Below are 19,289 nucleotides of genomic sequence, written 5' to 3'. Positions count from 1 at the left end.
AATAAACAGGTAAAAAGAGAAATGTGTTAATTAGATTATTCTGCCTTTTTATTGCTACTGTGGTACCATTCGGTGAGCAGAAATTGTAACAGATACAATATAACAGATACAGATAACCCTAACCTTAACCTCCCAAAAGAAGGGGTACAGTTTCAAAAAAAGGTTGAAACCCCTGGGCTAAAGTATAAACATGCACTGGTTATTCATTTGAGTATACTATTTGAATACTGTGTACCGTAAAGTCATTCTTAATGTAACGTGTACAAAGAACAGATTACAGATTGTATTTTAGTGAAAAGGGAAATTATATTTAATATAAACTGAGCAGGTAACTTGTCCTTGGTTTAGCGATGAACTACAGTATTTGCATAACCAGCGGAATCTAAACGAGCAAACACCACAATAATTGCAATTGTCGTGATTGTTTTTATTTATTTTTTTAATCCCGCAATTATCATTTCAGAGATTTACAATGTTGTCCAAGTTTGTACTGCTCTAGGGTGGATAAGCTTCTGCTGGTGCTACTGTTATTGAACCTTTCCTGATCACTACAATTTTTACAAGTTAGTAAAATTTAATCCTGGTTATTCTCATGCCAGTATTGTACTCTGACCCCTAGCTTAGCAATTACAAGTGGATGCATCTACATTATTATACTGTATCAATATGTACTCAGTACTACCTAAGCATTGAACGCTAGTCTCCTTGCCTGTAGTTTTCAGTCAGCCATACTGTGCCATCTCTGTGTTTGTTTTGCCTGCAGCAGTTTGGAGTGTAAGTGAAGAGACGCAGGTTTAGTGGAATCACTTGAAGAGAAGTGCTGGGTGAATTCAGGTCAGTGTGTCAGCACAGCTGGTATTGCTCAGCCCCGGCCTCCCTTCCCAGGACTGAAGAGAGGGCAGCACTGTGTCATTCTGTGCAAGCCAAGAGGAAGTTAAGGGGGGAAGGTTTGAGAGTATTGGGGAAAATAACTCAAGGTGATGTCTTGGAATGGAAAGTAGGTCAGCGCTGGTGGGGCATGTGCAGGGCACTCAATTAAAAAGGACGGGGTGTTGGCAAGGAGTCCTGAGACCTGTAGGAAGGAGAGGTCAGCATTTTGAAGGGTGCACACACAGGGCACAAGAAAAAATTAGCTATTGCCACAAGTGTTTTTTTTTTTGTATATCATAATTTCTATTATATCATTCTTTAACCTGTACAGCAGAGGTCTGTGAGGTGACAATTCCATATTGAAGTGGAATTAATGTATATCATAAATTGTTTCACATGGTGGAGAGTTACTTTGACAAAACCACACATTTATAAAGCTGGGGGCGGGGGGCACATAAAAGGAAAGCAGAACAAGTACAATATAGTGTGAAGACAAATGACCATGTATGAATTCATCAAATGTATCATGCGAAGGAAACTAATGCATAAATGACATTTTGCTGTGCAGTGTGTGTATGTATGTATATGTATGTGTACAGTGCCTATAGCAAGTATTTACCCCATTTGGACATTTTCACAGTTTGTTGTGTTACAACCTGAAATCTTGATGAATGTAAATGGGAATTTTTTTCCCTTTTAATTTACACAACCTACTCAACACTTTGAAGAAGCAAGATAATTTTTATTGTGAAACAGTTAATGAAACAAAACAAAAAAAACTGAAATGTCTTGGTTAGAGAAGTATACACCCCCCTGAGTCAATACTTGGTTAGAACCACCTTTGGAAGCAATTACAGCTGTGAGTCTTTTGGGGGAAGTCTCTACCAGGTTTGCACGTCTGGATCATGAAATATTCACCCATTCTAGTAGGCAAAATTGTTCAAGCTCTGTCAAGTTGGATGGGGATCGTTGGTGGACAGCAATCTTCAAGTCTTGCCACAGATTCTCAATTGGAATCAAGTCCGGGCTTTGACTTGGCCAGTCTAGGACATTCACTTTCTTGTTTTTAAGCCACTCCAGTGTCGCTTTGGCTGTGTGCTTGGGGTCATTGTCCTGCTGAAAGGTGAATCTCCATCCCAGTCTTAGGTCTTTTGTAGACTGAAGCAGGTTTTCCTCAAGGATTTGCTTGTATTTAGCTCTATCCATTTTGCCCTCTACCCTGACAAGCTTCCCATTCCCTGCCGAGGAAAAGCATCCCCATAGCATGATGCTGCCACCACCATGTTTCACAGTAGGGGTGATGTTACCTGGGTCATGTGCGGTGTTGGGCTTGTGCCAGACGTAAACTCTCGGAATTTAGACCGAAAAGTTCAATTTTTGTCTCATCTGAACACAAAACCTTTTTCCTCATGTCTGCAGTATCATCTACATGCTTTTTCGCAAACTCCATAAATGCTTTAAGATGAGGCTTTTTGAGTAATGGCTTCTTTCTTGCCACCTGTCCATACAGGCCAGCTTTGTGTAGGGACCGGCTTATTGTTGATCACTGTGTGAACGCTGACTCCCATTTCAGACACAGAACTTTGCAGATCTCTCAAGGTCATTGTTGGATTCAGAGTGATATCTTCCACTTCTTAATGATTGACTTCACTGAGCTGAGAGGGATGATCAGCGCTTTTGAAATTTTCTTGTACCCTTCTCCTCCTCTGTGCCTCTTTACCACTTTATCCCTGACTTATTTCGAAAGCTCCTTTGGTCTTCATGGTTGCTTTGTTGGATCACTATGTGAGCTGCAGCTTGAAAGTCTTTATATACCAGAGGGAAATTATCTGCAAGTTAAACCACTTTGATTACACACAGGCTGAAACCATTTCACTAATTTTGTGACCTTTCAAACAAATCATTTGCACCTGAGCTGATTTAGGGCTGCAGTAGCAAAGGGGTTGCAACTGAGATTAATCTGTTTTTCTCTGTATATCTTACTTATTTATATTTTATATGATTTTTTTTAAAACTTTATCAATGTGGAATAGATTAAAGTCTAATTTGAATGCGTCGTGGAGTACGCTCAGGTGCCAGCAAAATGTGAAAACATTGCAGGGAAGTGAATAGTTTGTGAACCCCTTAGGATTTTCACATATTTCAAACCTAAAATGTTATTATATCTTAATCTAAGTCCTAATAATAGATAATGATAACCTGATTAAACAAATGACACAAACATACTTTTTTTAATATTTATTTATCCACAAATGATTCATCATTCAATATCCATGTGTGAAAAAGTATGTGAACCTTTAGATTCAGTAACTGGTGGCACCCCCTTGAGCAGCAATGACTTCAACTAAGCATTTCCTGTAACTGTTGGTCAGTCTCTCGCATCGGTTTTGAGGAATTTTGGCCCATTCCTCCTTACAAAACTGCTTCAACTCGGTGACATTTGAGGGCTTCCTTGCATGGACAGCTCGTTTCAGATCCTACCACAACATTTCAATGTGGCTTAGGTCAGGACTTTGACTACGCCATTTTAAAACGCAAAATTTCTTCTTCTGCAGCCATTCTTTTGTAGATCTGCTTGTATGTTTAAGATCATTGTCTTGCTACATGATCCACTTTCAGTTCAGCTTCAGCTCAAGGGGCGGATGGCCTGACATTCTAGAATCTTCTGATACAATGCAGAATTCATGGTTGTGTCAATGATGGCAAGCCGTCCAGGTCCTGAGGTAGCAAAGCAGCCTCAAAACCATCACACTCCCACCACCATACTTAATGGTTGGGAAGTGTTTGGTTTTCGCCAAACATAACTATCTGTCTGACAGTGGACTGGTGGAGCCCCAAATCCTTAGAAATGGTTTTGTAACCCTTTCTAGACTGATGAGCATCAATAACTGTTTTTCTGAGGTCCTCAGAGATTTCTTTTGATTGTGGCATGACGTGTTTCCACACACCTGTGTGGTGAAGACCAAACTCACAAAGTTTCTGATCTTTATATAGGATGGGGCCTCCCAAACTCACCCCTGAAGAGCTACCTAATTGTTTTTTGTTACTTTAAAAATGAAAGATTATTCATTTTAATTGTGAAAAAATATTCAAATACTACGAACCCTGCCCCGTCTCAGAGCATCTGCACTACACAGTTTATCTGTTCCTGACTAAACCATGGGTGGCACAGTTAGAATAACAACATTGGCACAGATTGCAAGGATACACGCTACAAGTAGAAATCATCACTGTGCTGGTCTCTAAGCAAAACAGGGAAGGCTTCTGGCACAGATTAAGCAGCACACTGGCGTGTAGTAGAAGGCAGGGTTGCCAGATTTCCTGTGGTGGGTGTTTTTTTTTTTTTTTTTTTTTGTTTAGCCCAAAACGACCTAAAAACTACTTCCATTTATTTATTTTTTTTATTTTGGGGGGCGTGGAGAATCTACAGAACCTGCAGCACCAGTTCTTTCACACATCATTAGCAGCCACAAATGCTTACGAAAGCACATGTGCCTAAACAATATCACAAACATGTGGAAGCAGATCTGTCTCTTAAAGGTACCCCTAACACCAACCTAGTTACATGTCATGACCTCAGTTACACCTTAATAAATGGCAACGCACCCAACAATGTACCTTTTTTATTTAAATAAACACCAAACAATGTTTAGCTAACTGTTAACAATGAAGGCATGGCAAGCAATATGGGCTGCCAGCTTTAGTTTAATTCACATATTTCAATGTGGTTGTCAACTTGCACCTGAGAATTGTGTGTCAAATACAGTTTGTGCATTCAGGGCTCTGCATTTTAGATTTTTAACTACTGGCCCCTCGGGCCACTGAGCTGGTGTTTTTACTGGCCCAGATGCAATTTTATCTGGCGCAATATATTTCTATATTTTTTCATGATGGTTTTTATTTTCAGTATGTTTCTAACTGTGTATGGAACCAAAGAGAACCCACGTCTCAAAAGAAAGTGGCTAAATGAAGCCTTTCAGTATATGTTACTTCATCCATTTAACATGTATATAGCAAGTGCTATAAGAAGTAATCCAAACTTGAGTAACATTGATGTGCAGCGGGAAAGTTAGGATTAGTTTGTAGTTATGTTTTTAATAAATGGTTTGTAAATTAATTTTCTGCTTTTTGAAACACTGGCCCGTTTTCCTGGAATCATGAAACGGAAGCCTGCATATGCACATATGCATATATATATATATATATATATATATATATACACACAGCTCTGGAAAAAATTAAGAGACCGCTGCAAAATTATCAGTTTCTCTGGTTTTACTACTGACATCATTTCTCCCAAATTCCAAATAAAATTATTGTCATTTAGAGAATTTATTTGCAGAAAAAGACAACTGTTCAAAATAACAAAAAAGATGCAGTGTTGTTAGACCTCGAATAATGCAAAGAAAATAAGTTCAGATTCATTTTTAAACAACACAATACTAATGTTTTAACTTAGGAAGAGTTCAGAAATCAATATTTGGTGGAATAACCCTGATTTTCAAGCACAGCTTTCATGCGTCTTGGCATGCTCTCCACCAGTCTTTCACATTGATGTTGGGTGACTTTATGCCACTCCTGGCGCAAATATTCAAGCAGCTCGGCTTTGTTTGATGGCTTGTGACCATCCGTCTTCCTCTTGATCACATTCCAGAGGTATTCAGTGGTGTTCAGGTCTGGAGATTGGGCTGGCCATGACAGGGTCTTGATCGGGTGGTCCTCCATCCACACCTTGATTGACCTGGCTGTGTGGCTTGGAGCATTGTCCTGCTGGAAAAACCAATCCTCAGAGTTGGGGAACATTGTCAGAGCAGAAGGAAGCAAGTTTTCTTCCAGGACAACCTTGTACTTGGCTTGATTCATGCCAAAGCTGCCCGATTCCAGCCTTGCTGAAGCACCCCCAGATCATCACCGATCCTCCACCACATTTCACAGTGGGTGCAAGACATTGTGGCTTGTAGGCCTCTCCAGGTCTCCGTCTAACCATTAGATGACCAGGTGTTGGGCAAAGCTGAAAATTGGACTCATCTGGGGGTGCTTCAGCAAGGCTGGAATCGGGCAGATTTGTCTTTGTGAAGGGCGCATGAATCAAGCCAAGTATAAGGTTGTCCTGGAAGAAAACTTGCTCCCTTCTGCTCTGACAATGAAAATAATTTTGTAACTGTGTATTCACCTTTTAATAAAACACATTAAATGTAGCCCAAAAAATTGCAAGACCTGCTAAAAGTAACCCCAGAACTAGCTACTGCAACTCCTAAATATTGCCCGCGGCTATCTTTTCTCAGAAAACTGCGGATCTGGCAACTCTGGTAGAAGGGCTCTGGACTAAAAAGAGAATGGCAACAGCAGAGAATTCAGGGTTTGCAACCAAAAGTAGGTCTGCGTTGGCACAGAATGCAGGGCACTACTCAAATAACAGAGGGTGCTGGCTTAGAGTGATGGCAGGACTCCAGTATAAACAAAGGTCCAGACAAAAAGAACGTTCTGACATACTCTACAGTAGTATAAAGCACAAACCTACTGCATTGTAATTTAATTGTTTCTACTTTCCTGTTTTCTCATCCAGTATGGTTGCATCTGAGATTGCTGCTACTGTATAGTGTAGCCTAACTGTATTTTTACTGGACGTTTTATGTTTTATGCTCTTACACAGCTTCCTTAACCCTCCTATAATGTTCAAAGTTTAGGTATAGCTGTTATGTTTTGGGTCATATTGACCTGATGCAATTTAAAGCTAATTTAAACAGCCTTAAATTGATTACATGTTTTTATTTTCAAAGGTTTTGCTCTTTTATGCTCTTTTAGTCCAGGAGCTGTGATAAAACTTCTTTGACTGCCAACCTGGGAGCTCCTCATTTTGGAATGTCTTTACCAGTGAGATGCTGTTGTAATACTGACAGAGCAAATTAGGCTCTGCCTTGTAGATATATATATATATATATATATATATATATATATATATATAATATTTTTTTTTTTTTTTTTTTTTTTTTTTTGTTTTTTTTTTGTTAAATATCTCCAGACAGGTGCAGCCATTTCCAGAAATAATACAAATACAATAATAATAAAATAACACCTTAAAGAAGTTTGTTTTATTCCTGTACACAAAACTACATAGACAAATGCCACGGGTCTTATTTGTATACCTGTTCTAAAAAAAAAAAGAAACATCTCAAAGGTTCTGTTTTCTGTGTATAAGTTCATTACCACAACTTGGGAAAAGACATAAAACTCTTATACAGAAAATGAAAAGAAAAATAGCATTTAAGCTAATTGGAAACTAGAGTCTGGTCAAATAGACCTGAAACCTAATAGGAGGGTTAGGTTGACATAATTATTATTTTATTTCTTACTTTATTTTTTAAGCATTTCTGGTTTCTTTTCTCTTGTAAAACGTCATCCACTAATACTTAATCAAGCAATACAACCTGAAATCCCTTTTATGGCACCACTGGAATATTGCACGTTATAGATTGAATAAAGGCAGACATTTCTTCCAGAAATAGGTGTAAACCCGATTTCTAAATCTTATTTTCCAAATTCTATACATATTCACTTAATACCCTAAAACAAACAGTTTATGGTTCTTTCCTGTGGGTCTGATGCAAAGCACAATACAATGGGATTCTACAGAAGCAGTTTTAACAGCAGGATCCAGTGACAGAATACCCTGCTTTCTATCTGAGAAGGTTGGAAATAATTGTAGATCGTACTCCAGTATCTGGTATTTGGGTTCAAAACTCAAAGTATATTAATGCATGTCCTAAAATATTAACAGCAACAGTATTGTCTGATCCTAACCTATTTCCATTGGAGCTACAGTTTGTAGACCTTGTTTTCTGACCACATGTCTTCTGATCTCGCCTGCCTTTTTGCCTTTGCAGCCACTGATCTCGCATGTGGGCTGGCTATACAGTAATGATGCAGATCAAGTAGTTTGAAAGTGGAATTCCAGAAGTTAAAATGCGTGAGCTGCTGTAGAGGAGCAGTCTCTTCGCTACCCAGTTTAAAACACATGCAACTTCTACAATTGAGAAAGTACACTTCGTGCTCAAGGAGAGGGGGTTCAGTTTGTTTTAAGGTATGTGGTACTTGCAAGGTAGCAGGGGAGATTGTGGGAGTGGGGTGGCATGTCCCCCAATACCCCACCCCCCCTGCGATTATTGAACAAAGGGATCAAAACGGTGCATTCTGGTGCAATTTTGCATGATTTAAGCATATTCTAGACTAGTAGTGATCTGCTTGTAGTGGCTGACAAAGTACTCCATTGGTAAAGTGAAGGAGTTTTATTTCAGCACTGCTCACAGCAAGATCAACAAGAAGAAACATGGACTTCGAGCTTCAAGGCCTCTGCAAACAAGACTGGCTGGAATTGTGTTTCGAAGTAGCATGCTGCATCTCCCATGTTTAGTATTAGAGGTGATCTGAGAGCATGTAGCACAGACAGCTCTTATGATTACACGTTGAGGTTTATTTTTTTAGTAAAAACAAGTTTTAAATTGCAGCATGTTCGTTCTGCTTTTGATATTAAATACACCACAGGCAGCACACTGTCATATTTTCATAGCACAATCTCAAAGCTAAATTTTGTGAATGGCAGTTTATTTTACTGCAGTCATGTATGCTGCAGTACATTTTCATTTTTTTTTTATTCTCTAAAGATTTAGTTTTTATATCAGCTGTACACTTCCTAATTACAGTTCAAAGTATTTCTATGCATTCTGTTTTCACCTTCTGGTCAGTTTGAGAAATAAACTTTGTAAGCTTGGAACACCAGACCCTGCTTTAGTACAAAACTCACACTACATTACTGTTTTTTATTTATTTTATTATTATTTTTTTAATGGTATCGTCTTAAAAACCATGCTTCTTTGGCTGAAGAGATATCAGCTCGTCATCTAACTAGGGAATCATCTGCACGATTAAATCAGTGTTGGACCTGCTGTAGAAGGTGCAGCAGACAAATTAAATCTGTTCGTGGGACTCAATTTTATTTAGGCACTCTATGATTTGACCAGTGAATGATAACGTACGCTTAGAGTTCACACAGAAAAAAATAAAATAAAATTGCAGCTTGCTACGGTAACCTTTTCACTTTTTGTTTAATTTGACCTTTATTAGTGTACTACAGCCCTTTTATATATTTTCTTTGTTATATTTTCAGGGCATCTTGTCTGTTTTTATTTCTTTTCTTTTTTTTTTGTTGTTCCTGTTTTAAATTTTAAACTGTTAATTTTATGCATTTTTATTTTTACATAACAGTGCTCTCACATGTTTGGTCACCATCATGCAAGTTGCATGAAACTGGGGTTACCGTATTTTGCTGGTGTTAATACAGCATCCCTCTTGACAATAATATGTGTATCAGCTGACACGTTTTGTGCTGATAACCCACCATGACTTCTTCAAGGCGTACAGCATCTATACATTAACCTGCAATATCTTTCAGATAGGAAAATGAGCAGTTTTCTTTGAATAAAATCCAGTTTTCAGTTAATTTGGAAAGAAGATTAAATAAAAGGTCAACATGCATTTTAAAATTATAATAATGCACAATGTAATCCTACTGAATACAGTTAATTCATATATTTAGGAAGTGGTAAAGCTACTCATGATCTGTACAGTTCATTCCATAGAATGCTTGACATTCTGGTCCATGTCCTCCAATCTTGTTTTCTGTTACACTGTGTGGCTCAATCCCTTGCAGTCCTGCCATTGACAGATAATGAACCGCCCTTTCAAAGAAGTTGAGGAGCAGTACTGTTGTGTGTCAGTCGGCAATGGTTTACAGCCTGGTACGAGAAGCCAGTTCAGCAGACAGATGCACGTTATTTAAAAAACTCCCTATTGCTCCAGTGAGGATCACTGCCTCACTTGCATCCTTTCCCTTTGCTTTTTCAAAGATTATTCTCCACTGTAAAGCAAGTGCTCCGCCTCACTGCGAGTGTAAATACTAACTGTAATCTTTTTGCATATCTCATTTTCATTCCCACACATACAATACTGTTTAATGTACAGTAGTTGCTAAGGGTTGTCTATATTGCCCTTCTGGATATGAGCAGAATTAGAATCATAATGGAAGAGTTTGAGTGTTGCACATCTCTTAATGTATTGGTAACCAACCCTACAATGGAAAAACAGTACTGTACCTTGGTAACTCTAGATCCTGTATACAGTATTGCAAAGATAACATTTTACATAAAATAAACATTTAAATACTATTATAAGAGAAAAATAGCCAATTGACAGTCATGTTGTGCAGTCTTCACACTCCTCGCTAGTATAAGATTGGTTTTATGGGTTTAATGTTTTTCAGCCACGCTTCTTTTTTGTTTAAACTGATCCAGGCAGAGGGCCTCGCAAAGCAGTGCACGCTGTCTTTTAATCAGCTCTTTTTCACACACGAGTATGTAATTCATATTGCTAGCCAGTGATTCCCACAGGAGAGCCTCTAAATTCAGTTATTCTCGGTTCATGGGACTGGCAGGCTTGCCTGTGTTTTTCATACAATAGAAGCAGCAACAGCAGCCCACCGCTCTGACAATCCTCTGCAGCACTATTCTCTGATAAGTAAGCAAACATTTTGCTGATACACACATGATCACAGGCAGCGTTGTCAGGCATGGGGTGGGGTTATGAAGAACTTGTACAGTTTTAGAAAGATTACATGAAAAAATACAGTAAGTTTTCCATTGTTATTGTCATACAGTACAGTAGCCTTTCCCCAAGATCTGATTTATGGACCCAGGTGGTTTTACATGATGAGTGGGTCTTGTATAGTGCACATATTTGAAACAAAGCAAACCAGAACAATTAATCTACAGCAGGGTCCATTTCAGGCTTGGGGGTTTGAGGAAGTATTTAAAAGGAGTCTGAGGGGCACGGTGGTCTACAGTAACAGTCAGATCCGATGACTAGTAACAGTACCTCAAGTAGTTCTGAAAGATGGATTGCAATGATGGCTACGTGTGAGATGGAGGGGGTTAATGCAAGATCACTGCTGTCCATCTTTTTTTTTCTTCCAGAACAGCACACATTGCACCCTGCCGCGGGGTAGCTCCTCTCTCCTCATTTTTCCCTCTCTATTCTCTTGCTCTTGTGTCCTAATCTATCTCTCTCTCCTCTCTCTCGCTTTCATTTCCTACTCCTCTATTTTTCTTGGTCATTTCTCCCTCTTCTCTCTCTCCCTCCTCTTTGTTCTCTCACTTGAATTTTATACATTTAAATGTATAAACTCGAAAGCAGCGGTTAAACGTTCAATAATATTCTAGACGTGTAACCAGTCACGTGACAAATTTCACCAAACACATATTTTAATGTATTAATTTTAGTAATTAATATATAATAGCATAGCTGACTGCTCTAGTGCAACAGTGAGGGCAGATGTTATAAAAAGGAAGGGGTTTGGCAATTGCCTTCAAGTAGCTTTTCTAATTGGTGCAACAGAAAGATTGACACTGGGGCGGGTTTTATTCTAGGTCGATGTGGTGCGCTGTACGCATGCTGTAGTGGGCGTGGTATGTTTTCATTTTAAATGGTGAAGCATTGAAATTTTGTTTTTGTGGTACTCCAATTTTGTTTGGCATAATTATTTACATTTGCTATAGAGTCGGTAGAAGATGGTATGATCACATTATCCCTTATTAGGACAGTGGGTGTGTGTGTGAATCATATTTTCAACAGAAGTATTTTAATTCAGAACGATATGATTCTGAAAATATCACTTGCAAAGAGACGACCGGACATGTGAACTGTAATACAGTACATACTTTAGAATCTAGTAGGTATTGTAGTAATATGTAAAATTCCCTATGCAAGAGCAAAATTAAATCAAAATGTTACCCATGCACAGAACTGCTTAAAATGTAAAAGGCAATGCAATTTAGCAAAAGATTTAAAAACACCAGTTTCCAGAATTAAAACAGTATCCAAAGTCAGTCTTCAAAATTGCAGAACACAGTGCTCAGTAATGCCCTGATGTCACTTGTAAATGAAAATGAATCTCACTATTTAAAACTGTTTAATTAACTTTTACTTTGCCGTACCTTGTCTCATTCGCTTCGTTTTTGAGGAAGCACTGTGTAACTGCAGTGCACAATAAAGACAGACTCATTTGCCATGCCAGAGGGGGAAAAAAAAACTGTCTGTGATGGTTAAAGTAAATTGTAACATTGAGGAGTTGGGCTTTATATCAGAAAACTGGTGATAGAGTCGGAAATTGCGTGTGATGGGTAAGTGCATTCATTTGTTACATGTATATAATGGGGATTGATTTTATTCTTAATGCAAGCACGCTAAAATGTGACTGACATGTATCTGAGTGTCGTATATCCGAGTGCTGACTGTATTCGCTTATGTAGGTTTTCTTTGCTTAGAAAATACTAACCAAGGCTGTCAGTATACGTCAGAGTGTAATATGAAGAGTGTATTTATGTGTAGATCTGGTTTAAACGCTGACACCTGTATAAAACATTCATAAAAATTTAAACATTTAAACATTCATAAAAATGTACCAAAATGCACATCCCTAGTGTGAGCCAGACAGTATGCATGATTTAATTCAGATAAAATAAATCTATTTGTCAAATTGGTGAATTTTATAATTGTTCCAGACCTTGGCCAGGAGTGGGCAATTCCAGTCCTGGAACTCTGTTCTGGTGTAAGTCAGGAAATCTACTTTATTATTATTATTATTATTAGTAGTAGTAGTATTATTATTATTTTATTATTATTAATATTTAGGCTATATTGGAACCAGGGAAATCATTATTTTAATTATAGTTTTTTTTTTTTTTTATGTAAGAGAAGCTGCCTCCCTCATTTACAATTACTGTATCTTCACATTGCTTTACAGTTGTCTACAGAAGAAATGCCACAGATGGATGTTATGCCTGAGGCTATTTGGAAAGCCCATCCTTTTTCACTGTTGTCTTGGATAACTTTGTACTCTAGACAGTGTTTGTAGTGAGCATTTAATGCAGTTGCTGAGAGCTGTCATGAGGAGCAGTGTGTGATGCACAGTGTTGAGGAAACTGTTTTTATCTGAAGTCTGTCAGTAGTCAAACCCTTTTCCTGCTATGGTCTTTGGGGGCTTGATGCTTGGCTGCCTCTTTCTTGCATTTTTGCTAACATAATGTAAAATCTGAATGTGTCACCTGCTGTGTATAAACTACTGTAGATTTAATTCCCAGTGTAACTTCTATGGTGTTTATATACACACATTATATACCTGTCCTCTAACTTTGTTTTAAAATGATATGTTGCATATTGTATGATAATATCATCTACTTTACCTTGATGTAAATTTAATCGCCTGAGCTCTCTTGTGTGCAGTTGACCTGTCTTTGTCACCACTAATACACTAGGGATATTGCTCGATGTTCTTCGGTGAAATCAGCTGGTCCCACTTGTTTCTGTGTGAGTAACAGTGGAAACATATGTTTTACAAAATCATTTCCAGCTTTGTTTGTGGCATAATATTCTGTGTCCTGGCTGAAGCCTGGCAGGGCACAGCTAATGGAGCTGACGAGGTAAACCTTCTGAGGTTGTCGGCAGCTTGGGATCTTTATATTAACATTCAACGAGTAGTTCAGTAGCCTAATTAGTAGAATTCAAAGCTAAGCAACAATTGAACAGTGCTGGTTTATACCAGGTGAAAATATATCATACCATACAGTGGGCAGAAGTGCCACTTTCTTCAAATTTAAACTTGATATTTTGGTGTGTTTTATTTTATTTTTTTTAAACCTTTTACCTTCTTACCTCCCTCTTATATTACTAAAGTTCAAAAGTATTTTGATAGTACTATAAACATAATTGATGGCACATTTGCACCACAAGTTTAGCAGTTTTTGTCTCATTTTGGCTACATCCTGTTTTTTTCCTTCTTTATAGCTGTACAGATTTGCTGTGCAACATTTCCCTCTGCATGTCTCATGTTGAAAAGTACAGGCAGTTGGTGGTACAATGTTTTCTAGCTATAAGCCTGTGGGGGAGGGAGGAAAGAGAGAATGATCATGCATCACACAGAGTGTTTTTTTCTGCTTTGAGTTGTGCAAGTACAGTATATATTCTATACAAATTACAGTGCTCCCCCTTTTACAATGCTGTAGTCGGTTGCCATAGTTAAGAGATTGTACTATTTAGTGTAATGGCATTATGGGGCAAATGGGAGCCATGACTGTACTGCCTTATAACCTGTTCCGCAGTATAGAGGGCCGCCTTATAAAGGGGGATACTGTATGTTGTTGGATAAGTGTGCATTAAACATTTTCCTTAAATGATACTGCAGTGTATCCATTGATTAAGCCCTAGCCTATAAAACATTGACAGTCCTTGCTTTCTCAACAATTGTCATGTTTTCAATTAACCACACCCCATTTTTTACTTTTTCAATTTTAGTTTCTGTTGGAATTTATTTGTTTTTCTTTTGTGTTCCTGTGTTCTTCATTTCATAAAGGTTTTATTTTCTGTTTGTTTGCTGTAGTGTCCCTGGAGTTCTGGCAGACTGAGCCTGAAGGATCCCTTAGGAAGTTATTGGCTGGTGGGATGTTGAGATAAATTGACTTCTCTGACTCCGAGACACCGGAACCACAGAGACCAGCAGCCTTTAATTCCCTCAATGCACTGGGCAAATAATTTTCTAGTGCTTACAGTATGGGGGTAGATAATTGCCTTAAATGCACTACACTGTGATCTGTGAAAAATGAGCTATCCAGGAAATCAGGTGGGCAGCCTAGGGTTAGTAATAACAAAATGTTTTATGTGTGCCCTTACTGTACACTGCTGACAATGCTATTGTACTACACTATTGTAAAGTGCCAAATGTAGTTTTTTTTTGTTTGTTTTGTTTTTTTAAATACAAGCCATATTAATAAACACTGTATGACTGGTCCTTATTTACAGTAAACCTAAATGGACCACAGTAATATCCTTGTAGGAACATTATAGAAAAGCAAAAGCTTTGATTTTAATCAGCCTCAAGACATAAAGAGGAAACAGTTTTTACAAGGGGCCCACGCTGCATCCATTGCTAAGTTATTCTGAGAGCTCCAGTAGCTCCTTTTCCTCCTCGCTGAGCGTGTGTGATCTCCCAAGATCACGGCCAGGGTGTTGTCATACAGGTTTTCATTTTATGTCGGACGAGTCTTAAGAAAAGCATTTTGCACATGACCAAGCTCTTGTTATACAGTAGCTCTTGTATCTCAATGTGTTTTTTTTTCTTCATTTTATAATTTTTTTTACGGTATTTAATGTATTTGTTCATTGACTTTCTTTCATTTCCCTAAAGACAGATTTGCTTCCTACCATTTACAATGCAAACCGAGGAGAAACCATATGGACCAAGAAATCACTGCCAAGATAACGGAAATAAGGAATTGTCCCAGACAATTCATGGTGTAAAGGTATTCTAGGTGTAAAAAAAAAAAAAAAAAAAAAAAAAAACCTTAGCTGTTGCATGCTGACATACAACTGGTGTGTTAGAGAATGGGTCAGAGGTATAATTATAATGGAGGTGGTTTCTACAAAGCCCAACACAGTGGTGCAGACAGGTGATACTTATTACTATAAAACCAAAATGAAAGCTCAGTGTGTTACAGTTCAGCTTAACAAGTATTTCTATTTTGTGCACTCAATACAAACTGTATTAAAATAAACATTATTTTTGGGTGGTCTTGTTTTGAATTTCCCTGTGTTGTAGGAATAAAGGCAGAAAATGCATGTTTTGAAAATGTCCTGCTTCATGTAGTGTGTACATATTCAATAGTGGACCAACACACCCCTTGAGAATGATTAAAGATATCATAAAAGTAAAGGGAAGACATTTGAAGCTACTAATCCTTTACCAAGAACATTGTAAATATATCCTGATGGTAGTTGGTATCAGCAAAAGTCTGACAAATAGTCCGTGGTGGGATATTGATCAGCTTAAAGATCTACTTTAAGGGAATATCCAAACACTACACTTAAAAGATCCAAACACTACACATAAAAGATCCAAACACTACACATAAAAGGCTTTGTGAAATACCTCCATGATGCTACCTTTTGTGCATTTTTATTCATTTATACTGTAGGTCTCACATATGCGGTTTTGAAAGAAGCATGTTACAGCTACACGTTCTGGTGTAAAATCATATTGAAAAGGTATTATGGGATGAGTCAAAAAACTGTACAAACGTTTTAATTTTAATACTGCTCACTTAAACCAAGGGATTCGGTTCTGTCACCTGACACATTTAGACTCGTCAGTTGCCAGCAGCTTGTAGCTCGGACACAATATAATTGGTCGTAGCCACTCTGACCCTGCAAGCTTCCGGTTAGAATGAATGTCAAGCTGTTGCCTTTTACTGAGACATGCCACAGGCCTGGCACAGACAAATGCAGAAAGGCAGGAGAATGAGAATTAAAATAACAGCAACTGAGAATTCAAGTCTATGATCTCGAAGAGTCACTCTTGCAGTACAGTGGGGAGGAGATCTCTTACGCCAGTAGAGCATCATCATTTGCATAGATCCAGCATGTCTCCCTTGGCAGTCTGATTGGAGGGCAGCACATAGGATTCAGAAATCATTTATGTAATTGTCAGGTGCTTTAGGTACCCTTCAATTTTGGAGGTGATAGGATGAAAAGTCATGGTGGGGTCATACATTTACTGTCAATTCACTTAAATTCACAAGCTGAAAAATCTCACCTCAGTTTTTGGTGGCAAACTCAAAGCAACCAATCCTATGACACAGCCCCTTATAAAGTTTAGTACACAGCAGTGTAAGTTCAGTGAAGCAGATGTGTATACTGTATAGAACTGAGATCTGTTTTGACTGTTGTGACTAAGGATAGCGGCAGTTCAAAACAATCAGGAAACTCAAGAGATAGGTATTGTTGGTTTTCTAATTTGTTGAAAGTTTGCTGGTGTAATTTTAAAATAAGTTTTTAGTTTCCAACTTTGATTTAACCCTTGCAAATTCAACAAAGAGTAGCACCTACTCCCTGATTTCCCCTTATACTCTTCCACACTAGCTACCAGTGACTGTATCTGACCACCAGGTAGCACTTTCCGACCTTCTGTCATGCAAATAACAATATGGTAAATACCATTAGAAGTATACAGCATGTGAATAAAAAAAAATTCAGTCTTCAAAGTCTTGATTTCTAACCAACCAAATGGACATCATTTCATTTTATATAATTTAAGAATTCTGGTTCCATTAATGCAGCTGGGATAAGCTACATAAATGAATAAGGCTGTCAGGGTGGAGCAGTTTCCTTTTCTCAATTCTCCCTTTGTTCTGGTGACCATGTTCTGGTTCTTTTTGCCTACACTGGAATTACGCCACAAGGTCTTTGTCTCTCCAGCGCTCTCCACCCTGTTCTAGTTAATCCTCCCTCTTTGATCTTTGTTACTTATTTCTGCACATGTGGGCTGCTTGCTAAGTCTCTGATTGTAAGGGGGTAAGCATTTGTAAGAGTGCATTAAAGCAACAGAAAGAGCAATCGGTGATTTAATTCTGTAACTGTCTGATACTGAGTAGAGGAGGTGTTGATTATACAGTTGTGGAAAGGGGTTAACTCTCTGAACTGCCTGTTTGAAAATGTTCTATAAGAAACAGGCCTTAGAAACATACATTTGCTTTTATTTACAATCTTCTCAGATTAAGCTGCAGGTTAAACAGAAGGCAAACTTGATTAAACTCGGTTGCAAACACTCAGCATTTATTCAGCTGTGCTGTAGGATTGTGGTACAGAAAATATTGTGTTGTCAAATGTCTGTGGCTGAATATAACATCTTTGTGAACAAGGTGCTCTCCTTGTCTTCATACATTTTAATCAATAAAAAAATACATTAATTAATAAAATGTTCTACATAACCCCCTGATTCTAATGCAAATGGATGCAGGTGATTTAAATTCATTCTGGATCTATCTCCTTCTGATTGCACTTCCAAGGAGTGCAGCTAATTAATATGATCATATAAGTGTCATTGTTCAGTTTGAAGCTCCTGAGAATATTATACTCTATATTTCACTGGGATCTGATGGCTAATTACATTTTTAGTCAGTATTGTGAACAATGTAGCCAGGCTTTTGATTTTATCGCCAAAGCTGTGATCACACAGGACTCTGCCACTGGACAAAACTGGCACTCATGAATAAAAAATCATCCTGTTTTTAATTAGAAGAGCATAGTAATGTTTTTCTTTCATGTAGATCCCAGCTTTGTATTATTAAAAGGATGCAATTTGGGGTTGGTCTTTAAAGTGCAGCTAACTGAATATTCGTATGAAAAGTAACCATGGGTATTTACCTCCTATTTAGCCTGTGACTATATAGTTCTGCCTGTATATTTTTTTCACAAATGATTGTGTTTTACACTTATTTTATGTAATATTTTGTTAAAGCTGTAATCATTTTTCTATATATTGTGCACTACAGCCTGTTGCTTGTTATGTCCCGCTGTGGCCTTTGCCCTGTGGCCTGTGCCCCGTGTGAAGCCAGTGGATTGAGTTGCTCCTTCCCAGGCTTCATAGTTCCGGCTGGAGTTATAGTTATTTAATTTCTCGCTTTGGCTTTTAGCTGTCCCCTTTGGGCCCTGGCGGGCTACGAGCGCAGATTGGCCACAGGAGGACATACTGTCCATCGAAGCCTCTGAGAAGGTGGGCGAACTGTTCCTGTCTGAGGACGTGGAGTCTGACAGTGTATCCCCTGCAATTAAGCTCTCCCTTTTGCAGGGCACTACCTGCCCCAACAAGCAGTGTCTCTGAGGTGATCCTCAAGCAAGCCTATTCAGCCAGTGCATTCACAGCAAAGCTAAGTAACTATAACAGAATCATGTTAGCCTACCAGTGTCATTTGCTGGGGTCCCTTTCTGAGAGCCACAGGCCTTCACCACAACACAAGAACCCTGTCTGTGTGTCCAAGTTCTATGGGCAGGCAGTGGGTAGGAACCTGGCTGCGCTTGCAGCCTCATGTAGGCAGTTTTGGCTTTCCCAGCACAGATGTCTGACTGTGACAAAGCACCACTATTAGACACCTTGATTACAACAGGCATGTGTTTGGTTACATGATAGACAAGATGCTGCAGCGCACTCACTGTGCATGGAAATCCATGAAGGAGCTGGTTCACCAGCTTCCCAAGCACTAGGCCCCAGCAGCTGTGCCCACTGCCAGAAGAGATGTTCGGTACTGGCCCTCGGCTACTTACCACAGAGGCTTTAACCCTTTAAGGACCAGGATCACGTTAACACCATAATAGTGAAGTGATGGTCACTTCCTGGTGTTTTTTTTTTCTCTGTGTGATGTCACTGACAAGGGCATGTAATGTATAAAGAGCAGTTTACAACAGCCAGGCTGAGACAAAAGCAGAAACAAAACATCACAGGAACTTGTTTAGAGGTAAGAAAAAATGGGAAACACTGTAAG

At 38.5% G+C, this 19,289-nt stretch overlaps 1 protein-coding gene across 3 annotated transcripts in view; it reads left to right on the top strand.

Annotated features, from left to right (window-relative positions):
* LOC121315629 (XK-related protein 6-like) overlaps positions 1-17,733 on the top strand; it is a 36,430-nt gene extending 18,697 nt beyond the window's left edge. The window contains exons 2-3 of one of the 3 annotated variants that reach the window (XR_005950290.1): positions 14,357-14,596; positions 15,165-17,733. Coding sequence is in view for 1 of the 3 variants with exons in the window: in XM_041249885.1 (XP_041105819.1) it covers positions 14,357-14,381 (25 nt within the window). In the remaining 2 variants the exon portion in view is untranslated. Of the gene's footprint in view, positions 1-14,356; positions 15,122-15,160 lie in introns of those variants that run through there. The other 2 variants (XR_005950289.1, XM_041249885.1) reach the window with 2 other exon arrangements.
* Positions 17,734-19,289: the final 1,556 nt, after the last annotated feature.

The sequence above is a fragment of the Polyodon spathula genome, chromosome 5, assembly GCF_017654505.1.
Source record: "Polyodon spathula isolate WHYD16114869_AA chromosome 5, ASM1765450v1, whole genome shotgun sequence".
NCBI classification, from domain to species: domain Eukaryota; kingdom Metazoa; phylum Chordata; class Actinopteri; order Acipenseriformes; family Polyodontidae; genus Polyodon; species Polyodon spathula.
This window is presented reverse-complemented; position numbering and strand designations above follow the sequence as displayed.